The 18,884-nt window shown below is 39.0% G+C and overlaps 1 protein-coding gene across 1 annotated transcript in view; it reads left to right on the top strand.

The window, feature by feature from the left end:
• Positions 1-18,884, top strand: part of SPEF2 (sperm flagellar 2) — a 211,807-nt gene that overhangs the window by 84,037 nt on the left and 108,886 nt on the right. The window contains exons 16-17 of the mRNA XM_027520151.1: positions 11,549-11,657; positions 12,810-12,967. Of these exons, the coding sequence (XP_027375952.1) occupies positions 11,549-11,657; positions 12,810-12,967 (267 nt within the window). The remainder of the gene's footprint in view (positions 1-11,548; positions 11,658-12,809; positions 12,968-18,884) is intronic.

Genomic DNA, 18,884 nt, shown 5'->3' with positions numbered 1-18,884 from the left:
ATTTTTGAGATTAGTTGTTTGTCGGTTGCTTCATTTGCTATTATTTTCTCCCATTCTGAAGGCTGTCTTTTCACCTTGCTAATAGTTTCCTTTGATGTGCAGAAGCTTTTAAGGTTAATTAGGTCCCATTTGTTTATTTTTGTTTTTATTTCCAATATTCTGGGAGGTGGGTCATAGAGGATCCTGCTGTGATGTATGTCGGAGAGTGTTTTGCCTATGTTCTCCTCTAGGAGTTTTATAGTTTCTGGTCTTACGTTTAGATCTTTAATCCATTTTGAGTTTATTTTTGTGTATGGTGTTAGAAAGTGGTCCAGTTTCATTCTTTTACAAGTGGTTGACCAGATTTCCCAGCACCACTTGTTAAAGAGATTGTCTTTAATCCATTGTATATTCTTGCCTCCTTTGTCGAAGATAAGGTGTCCATATGTGCGTGGATTTATCTCTGGGCTTTCTATTTTATTCCATTGATCAATATTTCTGTCTTTGTGCCAGTACCATACTGTCTTGATAACTGTGGCTTTGTAGTAGAGCCTGAAGTCAGGTAGGTTGATTCCTCCAGTTCCATTCTTCTTTCTCAAGATCGCTTTGGCTATTCAAGGTTTTTTGTATTTCCATACAAATTGTGAAATTATTTGTTCTAGCTCTGTGAAGAATACTGTTGGTAGCTTGATAGGGATTGCGTTGAATCTATAAATTGCTTTGGGTAGTATACTCATTTTCACTATATTGATTCTTCCAATCCATGAACATGGTATATTTCTCCATCTATTAGTGTCCTCTTTGATTTCTTTCACCAGTGTTTTATAGTTTTCTATATATAGGTCTTTAGTTTCTTTAGGTAGATATATTCCTAAGTATTTTATTCTTTCCGTTGCAATGGTGAATGGAATTGTTTCCTTAATTTCTCTTTCTGTTTTCTCATTATTAGTGTATAGGAATGCAAGGGATTTCTGTGTGTTGATTTTATATCCTGCAACTTTACTGTAGTCATTGATTATTTCTAGTAATTTTCTGGTGGACTCTTTAGGGTTTTCTATGTAGAGGATCATGTCATCTGCAAACAGTGAGAGTTTTACTTCTTCTTTTCCAATTTGGATTCCTTTGATTTCTTTTTCTGCTCTGATTGCTGTGGCCAAAACTTCCAAAACTATGTTGAATAGTAATGGTGAAAGTGGGCACCCTTGTCTTGTTCCTGACTTTAGAGGAAATGCTTTCAATTTTTCACCATTGAGGATAATGTTTGCAGTGGGTTTGTCATATATAGCTTTTATTATGTTGAGGTATGTTCCTTCTATTCCTGCTTTCTGGAGAGTTTTTATCATAAATGGATGTTGAATTTTGTCAAAGGCTTTCTCTGCATCTATTGAGATAATCATATGGTTTTTATTTTTCAATTTGTTAATGTGGTGTATTACATTGACTGATTTGCGGATATTGAAGAATCCTTGCATCCCTGGGATAAAGCCCACTTGATCATGGTGTATGATCTTTTTAATGTGTTGTTGGATTCTGATTGCTAGAATTTTGTTAAGGATTTTTGCATCTATGTTCATCAGTGATATTGGCCTGTAGTTTTCTTTTTTTGTGGGATCTTTGTCAGGTTTTGGTATTAGGGTGATGGTGGCCTCATAGAATGAGTTTGGAAGTTTACCTTCCTCTGCAATTTTCTGGAAGAGTTTGAGCAGGATAGGTGTTAGCTCTTCTCTAAATTTTTGGTAGAATTCAGCTGTGAAGCCGTCTGGACCGGGGCTTTTGTTTGCTGGAAGATTTTTGATTACAGTTTCAATTTCCATGCTTGTGATGGGTCTGTTAAGATTTTCTATTTCTTCCTGGTCCAGTTTTGGAAAGTTGTACTTTTCTAAGAATTTGTCCATTTCTTCCACGTTGTCCATTTTATTGGCATATAATTGTTGATAGTAGTCTCTTATGATCCTTTGTATTTCTGTGTTGTCTGTTGTGATCTCTCCATTTTCGTTTCTAATTTTGTTGATTTGATTTTTCTCCCTTTGTTTCTTGATGAGTCTGGCTAATGGTTTGTCAATTTTATTTATCCTTTCAAAGAACCAGCTTTTGGTTTTGTTGATTTTTGCTATGGTCTCTTTTGTTTCTTTTGCATTTATTTCTGCTCTAATTTTTAAGATTTCTTTCCTTCTACTAACCCTGGGGTTCTTCATTTCTTCCTTTTCTAGTTGCTTTAGGTGTAGAGTTAGGTTATTTATTTGACTTTTTTCTTGTTTCTTGAGGTGTGCCTGTATTGCTATGAACTTTCCCCTTAGGACTGCTTTTACCGTGTCCCACAGGTTTTGGGTTGTTGTGTTTTCATTTTCATTCGTTTCTATGCAAATTTTGATTTCTTTTTTGATTTCTTCTGTGATTTGTTGGTTATTCAGCAGCGTGTTGTTCAGCCTCCATATGTTGGAATTTTTAATAGTTTTTCTCCTGTAATTGAGATCTAATCTTACTGCATTGTGGTCAGAAAAAATGCTTGGAATGATTTCTATCTTTTTGAATTTACCAAGGCTAGCTTTATGGCCCAGGATGTGATCTATCCTGGAGAAGGTTCCATGTGCGCTTGAGAAAAAGGTGAAATTCATTGTTTTGGGATGAAATGACCTATAGATATCAATTAGGTCTAACTGGTCTATTGTATCATTTAAAGTTTGTGTTTCCTTGTTAATTTTCTGTTTAGTTGATCTATCCATAGGTGTAAGTGGGGTATTAAGGTCTCCCACTATTATTGTGTTATTGTTAATTTCTCCTTTCATACTTGTTAGCAGTTGTCTTACGTACTGTGGTGCTCCCGTGTTGGGTGCATATATATTTATAATTGTTATATCTTCTTCTTGGATTGATCCTTTGATCATTATGTAGTGACCTTCTTTGTCTCTTTTCACAGACTTTGTTTTAAAGTCTATTTTATCTGATATGAGTATTGCTACTCCTGCTTTCTTTTGGTCCCTATTTGCATGGAAAATCTTTTTCCAGCCCTTCACTTTCAGTCTCTATGTGTCCCCTGTTTTGAGGTGGGTCTCTTGTAGACAACATATGTAGGGGTCTTGTTTTTGTATCCATTCAGCCAGTCTTTGTCTTTTGGTTGGGGCATTCAACCCATTTACGTTTAAGGTAATTACTGATAAGTATGTTCCCGTTGCCATTTACTTTATTGTTTTGGGTTTGAGTTTATACACCGTTTTTGTGTTTCCTGTCTAGAGAATATCCTTTAGTATTTGTTGGAGAGCTGGTTTGGTGGTGCAGAATTCTCTCAGCTTTTGCTTGTCTGAAAAGCTTTTGATTTCTCCTTCATACTTGAATGAGATCCTTGCTGGGTACAATAATCTGGGCTGTAGGTTATTTTCTTTCATCATTTTAAGTATGTCTTGCCATTCCCTCCTGGCTTGAAGAGTTTCTATTGAAAGATCAGCTGTTATCCTTATGGGAATTCCCTTGTGTGTTATTTGTTGTTTTTCCCTTGCTGCTTTTAATATTTGTTCTTTGTGTTTGATCTTTGTTAATTTGATTAATATGTGTCTTGGGGTGTTTCGCCTTGGGTTTATCCTGTTTGGTACTCTCTGGGTTTCTTGGACTTGGGTGATTATTTCCTTCCCCATTTTAGGGAAGTTTTCCACTATTATCTCCTCAAGTATTTTCTCATGGTCTTTCTTTTTGTCTTCTTCTTCTGGAACCCCTATGATTCGAATGTTGTAGCATTTAATATTGTCCTGGAGGTCTCTGAGATTGTCCTCATTTCTTTTAATTCGTTTTTCTTTTATCCTCTCTGATTCATTTATTTCTACCATTCTATCTTCTAATTCACTAATCCTGTCTTCTGCCTCTGTTATTCTACTATTTGTTGCCTCCAGAGTGTTTTTAATTTCACTTATTGCATTATTCATTATATATTGACTCTTTTTTATTTCTTCTAGGTCCTTGTTAAACCTTTCTTGCATCTTCTCAATCCTTGTCTCCAGGCTATTTATCTGTGATTCCATTTTAGTTTCAAGATTTTGGATCAATTTCACTATCATTATTCGGAATTCTTTATCAGGTAGATTCCCTATCTCTTCCTCTTTTGTTTGGTTTGGTGGGCATTTATCCTGTTCCTTTATCTGCTGAGTATTCCTCTGTCTCTTCATCTTGTTTAAATTGCTGAGTTTGGGGTGTCCTTTCTGTATTCTGGCAGTTTGTGGAGTTCTCTTTATTGTGGTGTTTCCTCGCTGTGTGTGGGTTTGTACAGGTGGCTTGTCAAGGTTTCCTGGTTAGGGAAGCTTGTGTCGGTGTTCTGGTGGGTGGAGCTGTATTTCTTCTCTCTGGAGTGCAATGAAATGTCCAGTAATGAGTTATGAGATGTCTATAGTTTTGGGGTGACTTTGGGCAGCCTGTATCTTGAAGCTCAGGGCTGTGTTCCTTTGTTGCTGGAGAATTTGCTTGGTATGTCTTGCCCTGGAACTTATTGGCCCTTGTGTGGTGCTTGGTTTCAGTGTCGGTATGGAGGCATTTGATGAGCTCCTGTGAATGAATGTTCCTTGGAGTCAGGAGTTCCCTGGAGTCAGGGTTTGGACTTAAGTCTCCTGCTTCCGATTATCGGTCTTATTTTTACAGTAGTTTCAAAACTTCTCCTTCTATACAGCACCATTGATAAAACATCTACATTAAAGATGATAAGTTTCTCTACAGTGAGGGTCACTCAGAGAGGTTCACAGGGTTACATGGAGAAGAGAAGAGGGAGGAGGGAGTTAGAGGTGACCCAAATGAGATGAGGTGAATCAATAGTGGAGAGAGTGGGCTAGCCAGTAGTCACTTCCTTATGTGCACTCCACAACTGGACCACTCAGAGATGTTCACGGGGTTATACAGAGAAGAGAAGAAGGAGGAAGGTAACAGAGGTGGCCAGAAGGATAAAAGGGGGGAATGAAAAGGAGGGAGACAGATCCAGCCAGTAATCAGTTCCCTAAGTGTTCTCCACCGTCTGGAACACACAGAAATTCACAGAGTTGGGTAGAGTAGAGAGGGGTTAGGGAGGAGACACAGGCGACCTGGTGGAGAAAAAGGAGGGTCCAAAGGGAGAGAGAGCAGTCAAGCCAGTAATCTCACTCCCTAGTGAAAAATGGGTCCTGAAGATTGGGTCCTTAAAGGTACAAAATTGGTAACAAATACATAAAAGCAAAAATTAAAAATCTAGAGTAGAGTTTGGAATTTCAAAAATACGATGTTAAAGAAAAGAAGAAGGAAAAGAAAGAGAGAAAAAACGAACAAACAAAAACAAACAAGGTCGCGAAAATTATAAAGAAAGTACAGGTACAAAATTGATAACTAATACCAGAAAGCAAAAATTAAAAATCTAGAGTAGAGTTTGGAATTTCAAAAATACAATGTTAAAAAAAAAAAGAAGAAGAAGAAAAATAAAGAGAGAAAACAAACAAACAAATACGAACAATGTCACAAAAATTATAAAGAAAATACAGGTACAAAATTGATATCAAATACCAAAAAGCATAAATTAAAAATCTAGAGTAAAGTTTGGAATTTCAGATATACAATGTTATATAAAAGAAGAAGAGAAAGAAACAGAGAAGAAGAAAAAAAAAAAAAAGTCACAGAAATTATATAAAAAAAAACTATAGGTACAAAATTGATAACATATACCAAAAAGCGAAAATTAAAAATCTAGAGTAGAGTTTGGGATTTCAAAAATACAATGCTAAAGAAAAGAAGAAAAAAACAAAAACAAACAAAAAAAAACAAGGTCAAAAAATTATAAAATATATATATATGAAGTTTGCTGAAGAAGAAAAAAAATAGGGTCTTTTTTTTTTTTTTTGCAAAGTAATAGGTTATAAAAGTGAAAATTAAAGGAACAATAGAGGACTTAAAATTTTTTTTTTAATTAAAAAAAAAAAAGAAAGAATGATCGTAAAAATAATAAAAATATATCTAGGACTTTTTTTTTTTTTTTTTTTTGGGTGTTGTGGGTTCAGTTCATTTTTGGCTAGTTCCTTGGTCAGATTTATATTTCTCAAGATCTATAGGCCCCTTCCTATGTAGTCCGTAGTAACCACAGGGTTTTGATCTATTGCCTGTAGCTTCCAAGGCGTTTCCCTCTGTTATATCTTCTTCTGTTTGCTAGTCTCTTCAGTATCTGGTTTCTGCCCTGACTCAAAGGGCACGGTGGAGGACACTTTTTTTTTTTTTTTTTTTTTTTAGGCTTACTTGTTCAGTCGCGCTGTGGGGAGGGAGGGAGGGATGCTGCAAACAAATAACACTGGCGTGGGCTCGCAGTGCCTCAGCCACCCTGGGTCTGCCCCTGCTCACGGCGCGTGTAGCCTCCCTGTCCACACTGCTCGGACTCTAGGTTGTTCCTCCGGGAACAATCCGAGGCTGGCCCTGGGCTGCATGCACCTCCCAGGTCCAAGCCGCTCAGGTTCAGGCACTCGGGTAGTCCTCAGAGGCGCAGACTCAGTTGGGCCTGCGTTTTGTGCTCTTCCCAGGTCCGAGCGCCAATTTGCTCTTCCCAGGCGAGCGCCAATGCTGCGACTTATCGCCTCCCCGCCACTCGGTTATCTGGATGTAAAACCGGCGCACCTTCTCAGGCAGATGTTGACCGTCCAGACCCCCAAGAAGTTTTAGTTAGCAAAGAAGCCTGCTTACAATTTTATAGATAATGTCTCTCTGGGGCTGCGATTGCCCCCTTCCGGCTCTGGCTGCCTGTCACCGGAGGGGGAAGGTCTGCAGCCGGCTATCTCTGTTCAGTCCTTTGTTCCGTGCGCGGGCCTGGCGGTCTTAGGTTAGGGCTGGCTTTTCGCGTGGTAGGTATCCCACAGTCTGGTTTGCTAGCCCAAATTATTTCGCTCAGATAGCGCTCAGGGTATTCAGGCCAGATTCTTACTCTCAGCGATGCAGCCCACGCCGCGCCTCCCTGCCCAGCCCCGGTTTGCTAATGGCGGATGCAGGCGTCTGCGCTGCTTCTCTGCTGGGGGAGTTACTGTAGGGCTCGCAATCTGCAAGTTTTAAATTGTTTATTTATTTTTTCTCCCTGTTATGTTGCCCTCTGTGCTTCCAAAGCTCGGCACAGATTCGGCAGTGAGAAGGTTTCCTGATGTTTGGAAACTTCTCTCTTTTTAAGATTCCCTTCCCGGGACGGAACTCCGTCCCTCCCTCTTTTGTCTCTTTTTTTTTGTTTTTAATATTTTCTCCTACCTCCTTTCGAAGAGTTGGGTTGCTTTTCTGGGTGCCTGATGTCCTCTGCCGGCATTCAGAAGTTGTTTTGTGGAATTTACTCGACGTTTAAATGCTCTTTTGATGAATTTGTGGGGGAGAAAGTGTTCTCCCCGTCCTACTCCTCCGCCATCTTGGCTCCTCCCCCAGGTGTCCTAGAATTTAATTCAATCCTGGCAGTAACTTCCCAGAGTTATCACAGATTTTCACAGTTGGCTCAGTCCCACAAGACTTCTTCCCACTTCAGATGTCTGCCTCAGTGCAGTGGATCCCCAGGTTACCCACGCTTCTGTCTGACTTGACTATAAATTAGGGGTTTCCATGACCCCTCCTCAGGTCTGATAGATTATCTATAATTACCTGTAATGACTCACAGAACTCAGGGAAGCACTCTACTTACTATTACTGTTTCGTTGTAAAGACTGACGTAGAAGATACAAATGAACAGCCAGTTGAAGGGGTACACAGGGCAGAGTCTGGAAGAATTCCAAGCTCAGGCCCTTCCCCTGTGGAGTCTGGTATGTGACACACTCCTGGCACATGGATGCATTCACCAACCCACAAGCTCTCTGAACCCCTTCTTTAGAGTTTTTGTGGGAGTTCCATTATGTAGGTATGACTGACTGTATAACTGAGCATTGGTGATCAGCCTCTAGCCTCTTCCCATCCCTAGAGACCTGGGGTTAGGACTGAAATTTCTACTCTGTGGTCAGCTGGTTGCTCAGGCAGAAGGGCTCCACCGTCCCAAGAGTCACCTCTTTGGCATAAACTCAGATAAGGTTGAAAGAGGCTAATTATGAATAATAATAATAATATAAAAACCCTCCTTTTACCGCTATAGGAAATTACAAGGGTTTTCAAAGCTCTGTGTCAGGAGACAAAAACCAAATATACATTTCTTATTGTCTCACATATATTAAGTGAGATAAATGTTAAACACTGAGTATAGAATCTAGTTGGAGAAGGAAATGGCAATCCACTCCAGCACTCTTGCCTGGAAAATCCCATGGACGGAGGAGCCTGATAGGCTACAGTCCATGGTGTTGCAAAGAGTCGGACACAACCGAGCGAATCTGGTACATGCATCAGGAACAAGAGTGGCAGGACATCAGGAAACACATCGGGAAAAACAGTGGAAGACTTTGAAATGAACACAAGATTATTGGATATTCTTTCACTAGAAGACTGAGTATTGTCTATGGGACCCCTTGGCGTATTTGGTTTCATAGGATTCTGTACCTTTCACTGGCTTAACTCATCTCTTCTATAACCATAAATTGTAGAAATTGATGGTTATTCAAATGATTCTTGTCCATAGACATACAAATGAATTTTATTCAATTAAGATAGTTAATTTCTATATGCTGAAAAAGATAATTTCAAGTATGACATTGTTCTATACATAGTAACCAGTTTTTTCATCTATTACCATCTATTTTATCATTCCTGTCTGTGAATACGTCTTATTCAGATTTTCATTTGAACTAGTTGTAATACCTTGCTGATTCCCTCACTAATTAAAGAATTAGATGATGTTATTGTACACTGTATATGTACAATATGTTTGCTGTTACAACTAATATAATGACATTTGTGGCTAAGAGAGACTTAGGGAATCATTTCCTCCTATATTTATAGGTGGACATTTAAAGCATGAGCACTTGACTCTTCCTTATTTTGAGTTGGTATAATTTTGAGATCTTCCTTTCACTGTTTATTTAAATAAAAGGACAAAACCATTAGATACTACTTCAGCTCTTGAGCACAGTGCTTTACACTGAATGCTGTCCATCAAATTCCAAAAGGGAGAATTTACTTCTCTCCATACAAGGAAGTAGGGACTATACTGACAGTAGTGATGGGTGTTCAGCTAACTTCCTATTCTTGTTCAAGGATATCTGAGGATTGGTGAAGATACTGCCAATCCATGGCTGTTTATTGGCAGAACAGAGCCCACAACTCAAAGCAATCCAACTTGCTTTCAAGATTCTTGATCTAGGTGCTATTTATGCTATTTTCAGTTTGGGAAGCCACTGAGCTGTATATTCACGTATGCATTCTTTTGGAAGGTATAGTTCAATAAGCAGTTTGAAAATTTAAAAAGAAATTCAGAACTTGGAGTGAGATAACTGGAATCAATGGTCTTTCATTTATAAACTATGCCATTTGGGGCCAATTTTAGAATCACAATCCTACTTTACAAGTTTTGTTGTGGATATAAAATAATATACTACAGTCTTCCCTTAGTATTCACAGGGGATTAATTCCAGAACCCATTTGGATACCAAGAGGAGGGCATGGCAACCCACTCCAGTATTCCTGCCTGGAGAATTCTCATGGACAGAGGAGTCTGGCAGGCTACAGTCCTCTGTCGCAAACAGACACAACTGAGCGACCAAAATCCAAGGATGCACAAGTCTCTTATATAAAATTATATGAGATTTGCATATGACCTATGCACATCCTCCTGTATACTTTAAATCATCTCTAGATTACTTGTAATACCTAATACAATGTGACTGCTATATAGTTGCTACACCTGGAAGAATCAAGTTTTGCTTTTGGGCCCTTTCTGGAATTAGTTTTCCAGATATTTTCAATCTGTGGTTTTTTGACTCCATGGATATGGAGGGCTGACTATATGTGTAAAAACATTTAAGAACTGTGTGCTAAATTTTACCTATAAATCGAGTAAGACAAAGACTGAAACATTTCCATTGGGTTGATGTCTTTGATAACCAGGAGGAGAGCTGTTTCAATGGAGTGGGGGACAGGAAAGGATGGATTGCTATGGAACAGAATGTGAATGGGGGTGAGGAGGTGGAGAGTGTGAATATAGATACCTCTCAAGAAACTTGTCTCTGAACAAAAGGAAAGAACAATGGAAACAGGATATTTTTAGCATTACTGTTATTGTATTCCTTTTCTCTCTCCCTCTCTGTCTCTTTCTCATCTCTGTCTCTGTCTCCCTCCCACCCTGTTTTAGGAAAGGGTACACTTATATGAAAGAGCTCAGCTGATTTTTGAGCCAGAGAGTCAGTGAGGTTACAAGTCAAAAAGAAAGATGGATATCATCTAAGGCTGGTGCAGCAGAAAGATATAAACTGAAGTTGTCAGATGAGGGAGAGAAGTTGAAATGTTCAACCGTGCAACTCAGGTTTGCTAAAATAATAAAATAATAAAATCAAGTCAGTATAGTGCTTGTCAATTTGGGGAAAACGATGTACAAATTTAGGGGGATGGGTCATAGAAACTCATCAACTATAGAGGAGTGCTGGCAGGACAATAAGGGTATAGATAAGGGTATAGATCATTAATATTGCAGAGATGGGGCCATTCCAGAGGTGGAGCCCTTCGAGGTGATCAAAAAATCCAAGATATGGCCATGTTAGTGACGTGGAGAGAAGAGGAAGGGTCCAAAGCCTGGGTGCAGTTTGGGAAGAGAAGAATGCTGATACATGTTCTGAAGTCCTTGACAACAATGAGCTAGTGACCATGGATGGTTCATGATAGTTCCCACAGTCTTCTTCCATCACTCATTGTCGTCAGCATCTTTGGGTTTTCTGAATAACCTAAAAGCATATTCTGTTTTGTGAACTAATTTCCTCTTTTTGTATCATGAATATAGATGGAGGACAATTGATTGCTGTATCCTGTGAGGGGTCTTCATCTTCTTGAGTGCTATTAATTTGCTCTTCAGTGTTCTCTTGCATTAACTGAGTAATCTAGTTCCTTTTAACCTAGTTCAAGGCTTTCTTTCCCTCTTTATGATTTTCCATTTATTCTGAATTCATAAGTATTCTGGACATTGTTCCTTAATCCTTGCTAGGACTCAATCAGAGGAGTTGAAATTGGTTTTGGCTTCAGTCTCCTGTGGTATGTTCCTTTCTGTCTCTTCTACAGGGAAAAAATCATAAAGTCTAGAAAGATAAATTATTGTGACAAATAACATGCATATTTGACTTTATGGCTACCCTGTTATTTCATCCTTAATTTTTACATCATGGTGTTGATTTCCTTGTTTGTTATTTATGACAAACCATCATTTTTCAGTACCTTCTCTTCATGATCAATCCCAAGATGTTCTACCTTGAAACTAGAGCTCCTCTTAAATGTTGTATCTTACCTCCTTCTCCTAATTTCTAAGGGAAATTTGAATTCTGACCTCAAAACTATACTTTACTTTTTCAGTATTTTGTTAAACATTTTAATTAATATTCAGCCAAAGAGGAAGACCATATTCATTTGGCTTTTTTGTATCAGTATATTTTGGCAGTGCTACTGCAACTTTGATTGGTGTAGCAGATTGTCTAATTAAGTAATTTCAATATCATAGCTGAAGCATTTTCAAGTGAAACTCCTCTTGAAGATATCAATCAGCGTGTAGCTGCTAAAAACAAAGATACAGATGAGGACCAGAATTTAAGAGATCAAATACAGCACAGGTTAGTTTAAAACTCATTGTCTTCTTGTTTCTTGCCCTGTGAACAAACTACCAACTAGTCACTTTAGAATCATCAGATCTAGGGGGAAAATGTATTTCCTAGCGTTCACTGTTTTATAGGTAAAACAAAACTAAGTAGCTTTGATATTGAGTGAAATATTTGTGTGCTAGCTTTTATATTCAGAGTATAAGTCATCATAGTCACAGAAAAAAAGAATTAAATCAAGCAACATTTCCCTTTATGGCTACATGAACTTACAAGTTCATTAGAGGGAATCCTAATTCAGCTCTCTTTCAACAAATGCCAATGAAGATCTTGGAATTTGAAAGATCTAGGCATCAGATTATAGAGTGTAGTTCTAAAACTAAAATTAAATGATGCTTAATAAGCATTCTTTTGGTTGTATGCAGTTTGCTCATTGGAGAAGAAAAATTAGACAAAATTAAACAATGTTTTGAAAACTTGAGAACTCTGAAAACATGAGTTGAGGCAACAAAGAGGAATTTGATTCATGAAGCCTATCTACTCTCAGAGGACCAAACTCATTCCAAGAGTATGTTTGAGTAAAGCAAATTCCCAAGGACAGAGGAGTCTGGTAGACTCACAAGAGTCAGACATGACTTAGTGACTGACTAAACCACCACCACCATCGACACTTACTCAAGGGTCTCTTGAACTTCTCTATCTATGAAAAAGTAGATAACCTATGTGGCTCAGGCTATAGCTGCCAGGAGAAGGGTACTCAGTCTACTATAAGTACAGGTGATGTTTCCTTAGAACTTCATTTAGAAAACTAAACCCACATCAAAAGTTTCCTGAAATGGTAGAATTTCCAAATCTTCTCTTACTCTTTCCTATACCTCAAAACATATGGCTAGTTGGCATTAAATGATGTCTTCTTTAAAGTGGATGTATTTCATTGCCTGTAGACTTCTTAAAGTTGCTTTTTTCAGATATATTGGCAGCTGGTTTTTTCATCATGTACATTAGATAAATCATGCTTAATATTACTTCAACATTTCAATCAGTATGTGATATTCATATGTGATGTGTGATATATATGATATATTCAGTATGTGATATTCACATATTCAGTATGTGATATTCATATAATTCATGATATTATATTCATATAATATTTGGGTTTTGCAGAATTGTAGGCTTCCTGGACAACTGGCCTTCATTGGAGCAGTGGTTTACAGAGCCAGAAAACATTTTGATAAAAATCAATGCTGAAGTAGATAAACAGTCATTGTGCCAAAAAGTAAAGGAAATGTTTATGACTGAAATAATGAAAAAAGAGAATAAAGGTAATTACAATTCTTTTATAATTTTGAGTTTATGTAACAAAAATGTAATGTGTGGTTTTGGTGAGCTTAGGAAGAAATGAAATGTTACCCTTTTGTTTATCAATCATACTTGACTTCACTGACAACTGTAATTTCTTGGTATAATAAAAAATAGTCAAAATTATCAATATCACAAAGGTTCTAAAACTGTCTTGGTAGAATACTTTCTCCCATCCCCAAATTTGTGACCTAACTACTATGATTTATCAGTGAACTGACACCGAAATAGTGCATAAGTGTAAGCCGCGATCACCTTGGGAACCCAGGAGTTCACACTTAGAAAGACAAGCTTCCACATCTAAATGTCCACTCCCCCAAAACATCCATGTGAAACTTTCACACAAAACAAATATATTATATAAAAGGCTTAACATGTTATTTTGACAGTCAGAAATTAGGCTGAGAGGAGGAAGGTAACCTTTAGAGTTGAGATTGAAAAGCAAAAACAAATTGAGTCTAGGTTGTAGCTTCAACAAGTCTGACCCAGACTTGCCTGGGAGTGTCCAGGAGTCTCCAGCAGAGGCGTGGGTCAGTGGTGGCCTGATGCTGGGTTGGGGGCAGTGAGTGTAGCAGTACATAAGTTCAGTTCAGTTCAGTCACTCAGTCGTGTCCGACTCTTTGTGACCCCATGAATCGCAACACGCCAGGCCTCCCTGTCCATCACCAACTCCCGGAGTTCACTCAAGCTCATGTCCATTGAGTCAGTGATGCCATCCAGCCATCTCAGCCTCTGTCGTCCCCTTCTCCTCCTGCCCCCAATCCCTCCCAGCATCAGAGTCTTTTCCAATGAGTCAACTCTTCGCATGAGGTGGCCAAAGTACTGGAGTTTCAGCTTCAGCATCATTCCCTCCAAAGAAATCCCAGGGCTAATCTCCTTCCGAATGGACTGGTTGGATCTCCTTGCAGTCCAAGGGACTCTCAAGAGTCTTCTCCAACACCACAGTTCAAAAGCATTAATTCTTCGGTGCTCAGCCTTCTTCACAGTCCAACTCTCACATCCATACATGACCACAGGAAAAACCATAGCCTTGACTAGACGAACCTTTATTGGCAAAGGAATGTCTCTGCTTTTTAATATGCTTTCTAGGTTGGTCATAACTTTCCTTCCAAGGAGTAAGCGTCTTTTAATTTCATGGCTGCAGTCACCATCTGCAGTGATTTTGGAGCCCCCCCAAAAATAAAGTCTGACACTGTTTCCACTGTTTCCCCATCTATTTCCCATGAAGTGATGGGACCGGATGCAATGATCTTCGTTTTCTGAATGTTGAGCTTTAAGCCAACTTTTTCACTCTCCTCTTTCACTTTCATCAAGAGGCTTTTGAGTTCCTCTTCACTTTCATAGCAGTACATGCATGGGATCTTTTGAAGGAGGTCACCATTATCTTCATTACCTCCACCATAGTTTGGCCTCAGGTAAATAGCAGGGAGAGAACACAGCTCCACCCATCAACAGAAAATTGGATTAATGATTTACTGAGCATGGCCCATCAGAACAAGACCCAGTTTCCCCTCAGTCAGTCTCTCCCATGTGGAAGCCTCCATAAGCCTCATATCCTTCTCCATCAAAGGGCAGACAGACTGAAAACCACAATAACAGAAAACTAACCAATTAATCACATGGACCACAGTCTTGTCTAACTCAGTGAAACAAAGAGCCATGCCTTGTAGGGCCACCTAAGACGAACGGGTCATGATGGAGAGTTCTGACAAAAAGTGGTCCACAGAGAAGGGAATGGTGAACCACTTCAGTATCCTTGCCTTGAGAACCCCATGAACAATATGAAAAGGCAAAAAGATAGGACACTGAAAGATAACTCCCCAGGTCAGTACATGCCCAATATGCTACTGGAGATCAGTGGAGAAATAACTCCAGAAAGAATGAAGAGATAGAGCCAAAGCAAAAATAACACCCAGTTGTGGATGTGACTGCTGATGGGAGCAAGGTCTGATGCTGTAAAGAGCAATATTGCATGGGAACTGGGAATGTTATGTCCATGAATCAAGGGAAATTGGAAGTGGTCAAACAGGAGATGGCAAGAGTGAATGTCGACATTTTAGGAATCAACGAACTAAAATGGACTGGATTGGGTAAATTTAATCAGATGACCATTATCTCTACTACTGTGGCAAGAATCCCTTAGAAGAAATGGAGTAGCCATCATAGTCAATAAAAGGTTCAGAAATGCAGTACTTGGATGCCATCTCAAAAATGACAAAATGATCTCTCTTCATTTCCAAGGCAAACCATTTAATATCACAGTAATCCAAGTCTATGCCCTAACCAGTAATGCTGAAGAAGCTGAAGTTGAACAGTTCTCTGAAGACCTACAAGACCTTCTAGAACTAACACCCAAAAAAGATGTCCTTTTCATTATAGGGAACTAGAATGCTAAAGTAGGAACTCAAGAAACATCTGGAATAACAGGCAACTTTGGCCTTGGAGTACAGAATGAAGCAGGGAAAAGGCTAACAGAGTTTTGCCAAGAGAACACACTGGTCATAGCAAACACCCTCTTCCAACAACACAAGAGAAAACTCTACATGTGGACATCACCAGATGGTCAATGCTGAAATCAGATTGATTATATTCTTTGCAGCCAAAGATGAAGAAGCTCTATATAGTCAGCAAAAACAAGACCGGGAGCTGACTGTGGCTCAGATCATGAACTCCTTATTGCAAAATTCAGACTTAAATTGAAGAAAGTAGGGAAAACAAATAGACCATTCAGGTATGACCTAAATTAAATCCCTTACAATTATACAATGGAAGTGAGAAATAGATTCAAGGGATTAGATCTGATAGAGTGCCTGATGAACTATGGACAGAGGTTCGTGACATTGTACAGGAGACAGGGATCAAGACCATCCCCAAGAAAAAGAAATGCAAAGAAGAAAAATGGCTCTCTGAGGAGGCCTTACAAATAGCTGTGAAAAGAATAGAAGCAAAAAGCAAAGGAGAAAAGGAAAGATATACCCATTTGAAGGCAGAGTTCCAAAGAATAGCAAGGAGAGATAAGAAAGCCTTCTTCGGTGGTCAGTGCAAAGAAATAGATGAAAACAATAGAATGGGAAAGACTAGAGATCTGTTCAAGAAAATAAGAGATACCAAGGGACATTTCATGCAAAGATGGGCTCAATAAAGGACAGAAATGGTATGGACCTAACAGAAACAGAAGATATTAAGAAGAGGTGACAAGAATACACAGAAGAACTATACCAAAAAGATCTTCACAACCAAGATAATCACAATGGTGTGATCACTCACCTAGAGCCAGACATCCTGGAATGTGAAGTCAAGTGGGACTTAGAAAGCATCACTATGAATAAAGCTAGTGGAGGTGATGCAATTCCAGTTGAGCTCTTTCAAATCTTAAAAGATGATGCTGTGAAAGTGCTGCACTCAATATGCCAGCAAATTTGGAAAACTCAGCAGTGGCCACAGAACTGGAAAAGGTCAGTTTTCATTCCAATCCCAAAGAAAGGCAATGCCAAAGAATGCTCAAACTACTGCACAATTGCACTCATCTCACATGCTAGTAAAGTAATGCTCAAAATTCTCCAAGCCTGGCTTCAACAGTACGTAAGCCATGAACTTCCAGATGTTCAAGCTGGTTTTAGAAAAGTCAGAGGAAAAGAGACATTGATGTATAGAACAGTCTTTTGGACTCTGTGGGAGAGGGAGAGGGTGGGATGCTTTGGGAGAATGGCATTGAAACATGTATAATATCATATATGAAACGAGTCGCCAGTCCAGGTTCGATGCATGATACTCGATGCTTGGGGCTGGTGCACTGGGATGACCCAGAGGGATGGTATAGGGAGGGAGGAGGGAGGAAGGTTCAGGATGGGGAGCACATGTATACCATTGGCGGATTCATTTTGATATATGGCAAAACCAATACAATATTGTAAAGTTAAAAAATAAAATAAAATAATAAAATACAAAAAAAAAAAGAAAAGTCAGAGGAACCAGAGATCAAATTGCCAACATCTGCTAGATTATTGAAAAAGCAAGAGAGTTCCAGAAAAACATCTACTTCTGCTTTATTGACTATGCCAAAGTCTTTGAGTGTGTGGATCACAACAAACTGTGGAAAATTCTGAAAGATATGGGAATACCAGACCACCTTACCTGCCTCTTGAGAAATCTGTATGCAGGTTAGGAAGCAACAGTTTGAACTGGACATGGAACAACAGACTGGTTGCAAATGGGGAAAGGAGTACATCAAGGCTGTATATTGTCACCCTGCTTATTTAACTTTATGCAGAGTACATCATGCAAAATGCTGGGCTGGATAAGGCACATAATGGAATCAAGATTGCCGGAAGAAATATCAATAACCTCAGATATGCAGATTACACCAACCTTATGGCAGAAAGCAAAGAAAAACTAAAGGGCCTTTTGATGAAAGTGAAAGAGGAGAGTGAAAAAGTTGGCTTAAAGCTCAACATTCAGAAAACTAAGATCATGGCATCTGGTCCAATCACTTCATGGCAAATAGATGGGGAACCAGTAGAAACAGTTTTTATTTTGGGGTGGGAAACAGACTGTTTTTGGGGGGCTCCAAAATCACTGCAGACTGTGACTGCAGCCATGAAATTAAAAGACGCTTACTCCTTGGAAGAAAAGTTATGACCAAGCTCGACAGCATATTAAGAAGCAGAGACAGTACTTTGCCAACAAAGACCTGTCTAGTCAAGGCTATGGTTTTTCCAGTCATCATATATGGATGTGACAGTTGGACTATAAAGAAAGCTGAGCACTGAAGAATTAATGGTTTTGAACTGTGGTGTTGAAGAAGACTCTTGAGAGTCCCTTGGACTGCAAGGAGATAGAACCAGTCTGTCCTAAAGGAAATCAGTCCTGAATATTCATTGGAAGGACAGATGCTGAAGCTGAAACTCTATTCCTTTGGCCACCTTATGCGAAGAACTGACTCATTGGAAAAGACTCTGATTCTGGGAAAGATTGAAGGCGAGAGGAGAAGGGGACAACAGAGGATTAGATTGTTGGATGGCATCACCTACTCAATGGACATGAGTTTGAGTAGGCTCCAGGAGTTGGTGATGGACAGGGAGGCCTGGCATGCTGCAGTCAATGGGGTTACAAAGAGTCAGACATGACTGAGCGACTGAACTGAACTGAACTGTAGCTTCAAACATCTAGAAATTTGAATCAGTGTTTTTTCCAGCTATCAGAATCACTTCAACATTCTCCTAAAGATTTTATATTCCAGTCACTTATTACATGAACAGAATCCACTGCCACTTATTTAAGATTTACATTCCAATCCGTTCATTATTTTTAACAAATATTTTGTCATTAAAATAATAAATATTTACCTAGTCCATGTTACTAAACATCCTAATTAAGTTAAAAACAAAAAATAAAAGGATATGGTACTTCTATGAACAGTCTGCTGTTTTAAAATAAGCATAATATACTGTTAAGTGGGAAAAATCAGGTTATATTTAAATTTTCCCTTTTTTGTTTTTAAAAGTATATCTATTATTAAATTTGAGCTGTCCAGGTGGCTCAGTGGTAAAGAATCTGTCTATGCAGGAGCCATGGGTTCTATCCCTGGGTTGGGAAGATTTTCTGGAGGCAACCCCCTCCAGTATTCCTGCTTGGCAAATACCATGGACAGAGGAGCCTGATGGGCTGCAGTCCATGGGGTCACAAAAGAGTCAGACATGACTAAGCAATTAAAACAACAGCAACAATTATTAAAAGCCAATGGCAACCTACTCCAGTACTCTTGCTTGGAAAATCCCATGGACGGAAAAGAATTCCGTCCATGGTAGCCTGCATTCCATGGGGTTGCTAAGAGTCAGGCACGACTGAGAGACTTCACTTTCACTTTTCACTTTCATGCAT

This window comes from Bos indicus x Bos taurus, chromosome 20 (genome assembly GCF_003369695.1).
Source record: "Bos indicus x Bos taurus breed Angus x Brahman F1 hybrid chromosome 20, Bos_hybrid_MaternalHap_v2.0, whole genome shotgun sequence".
NCBI lineage: Eukaryota > Metazoa > Chordata > Mammalia > Artiodactyla > Bovidae > Bos > Bos indicus x Bos taurus.
This window is presented reverse-complemented; position numbering and strand designations above follow the sequence as displayed.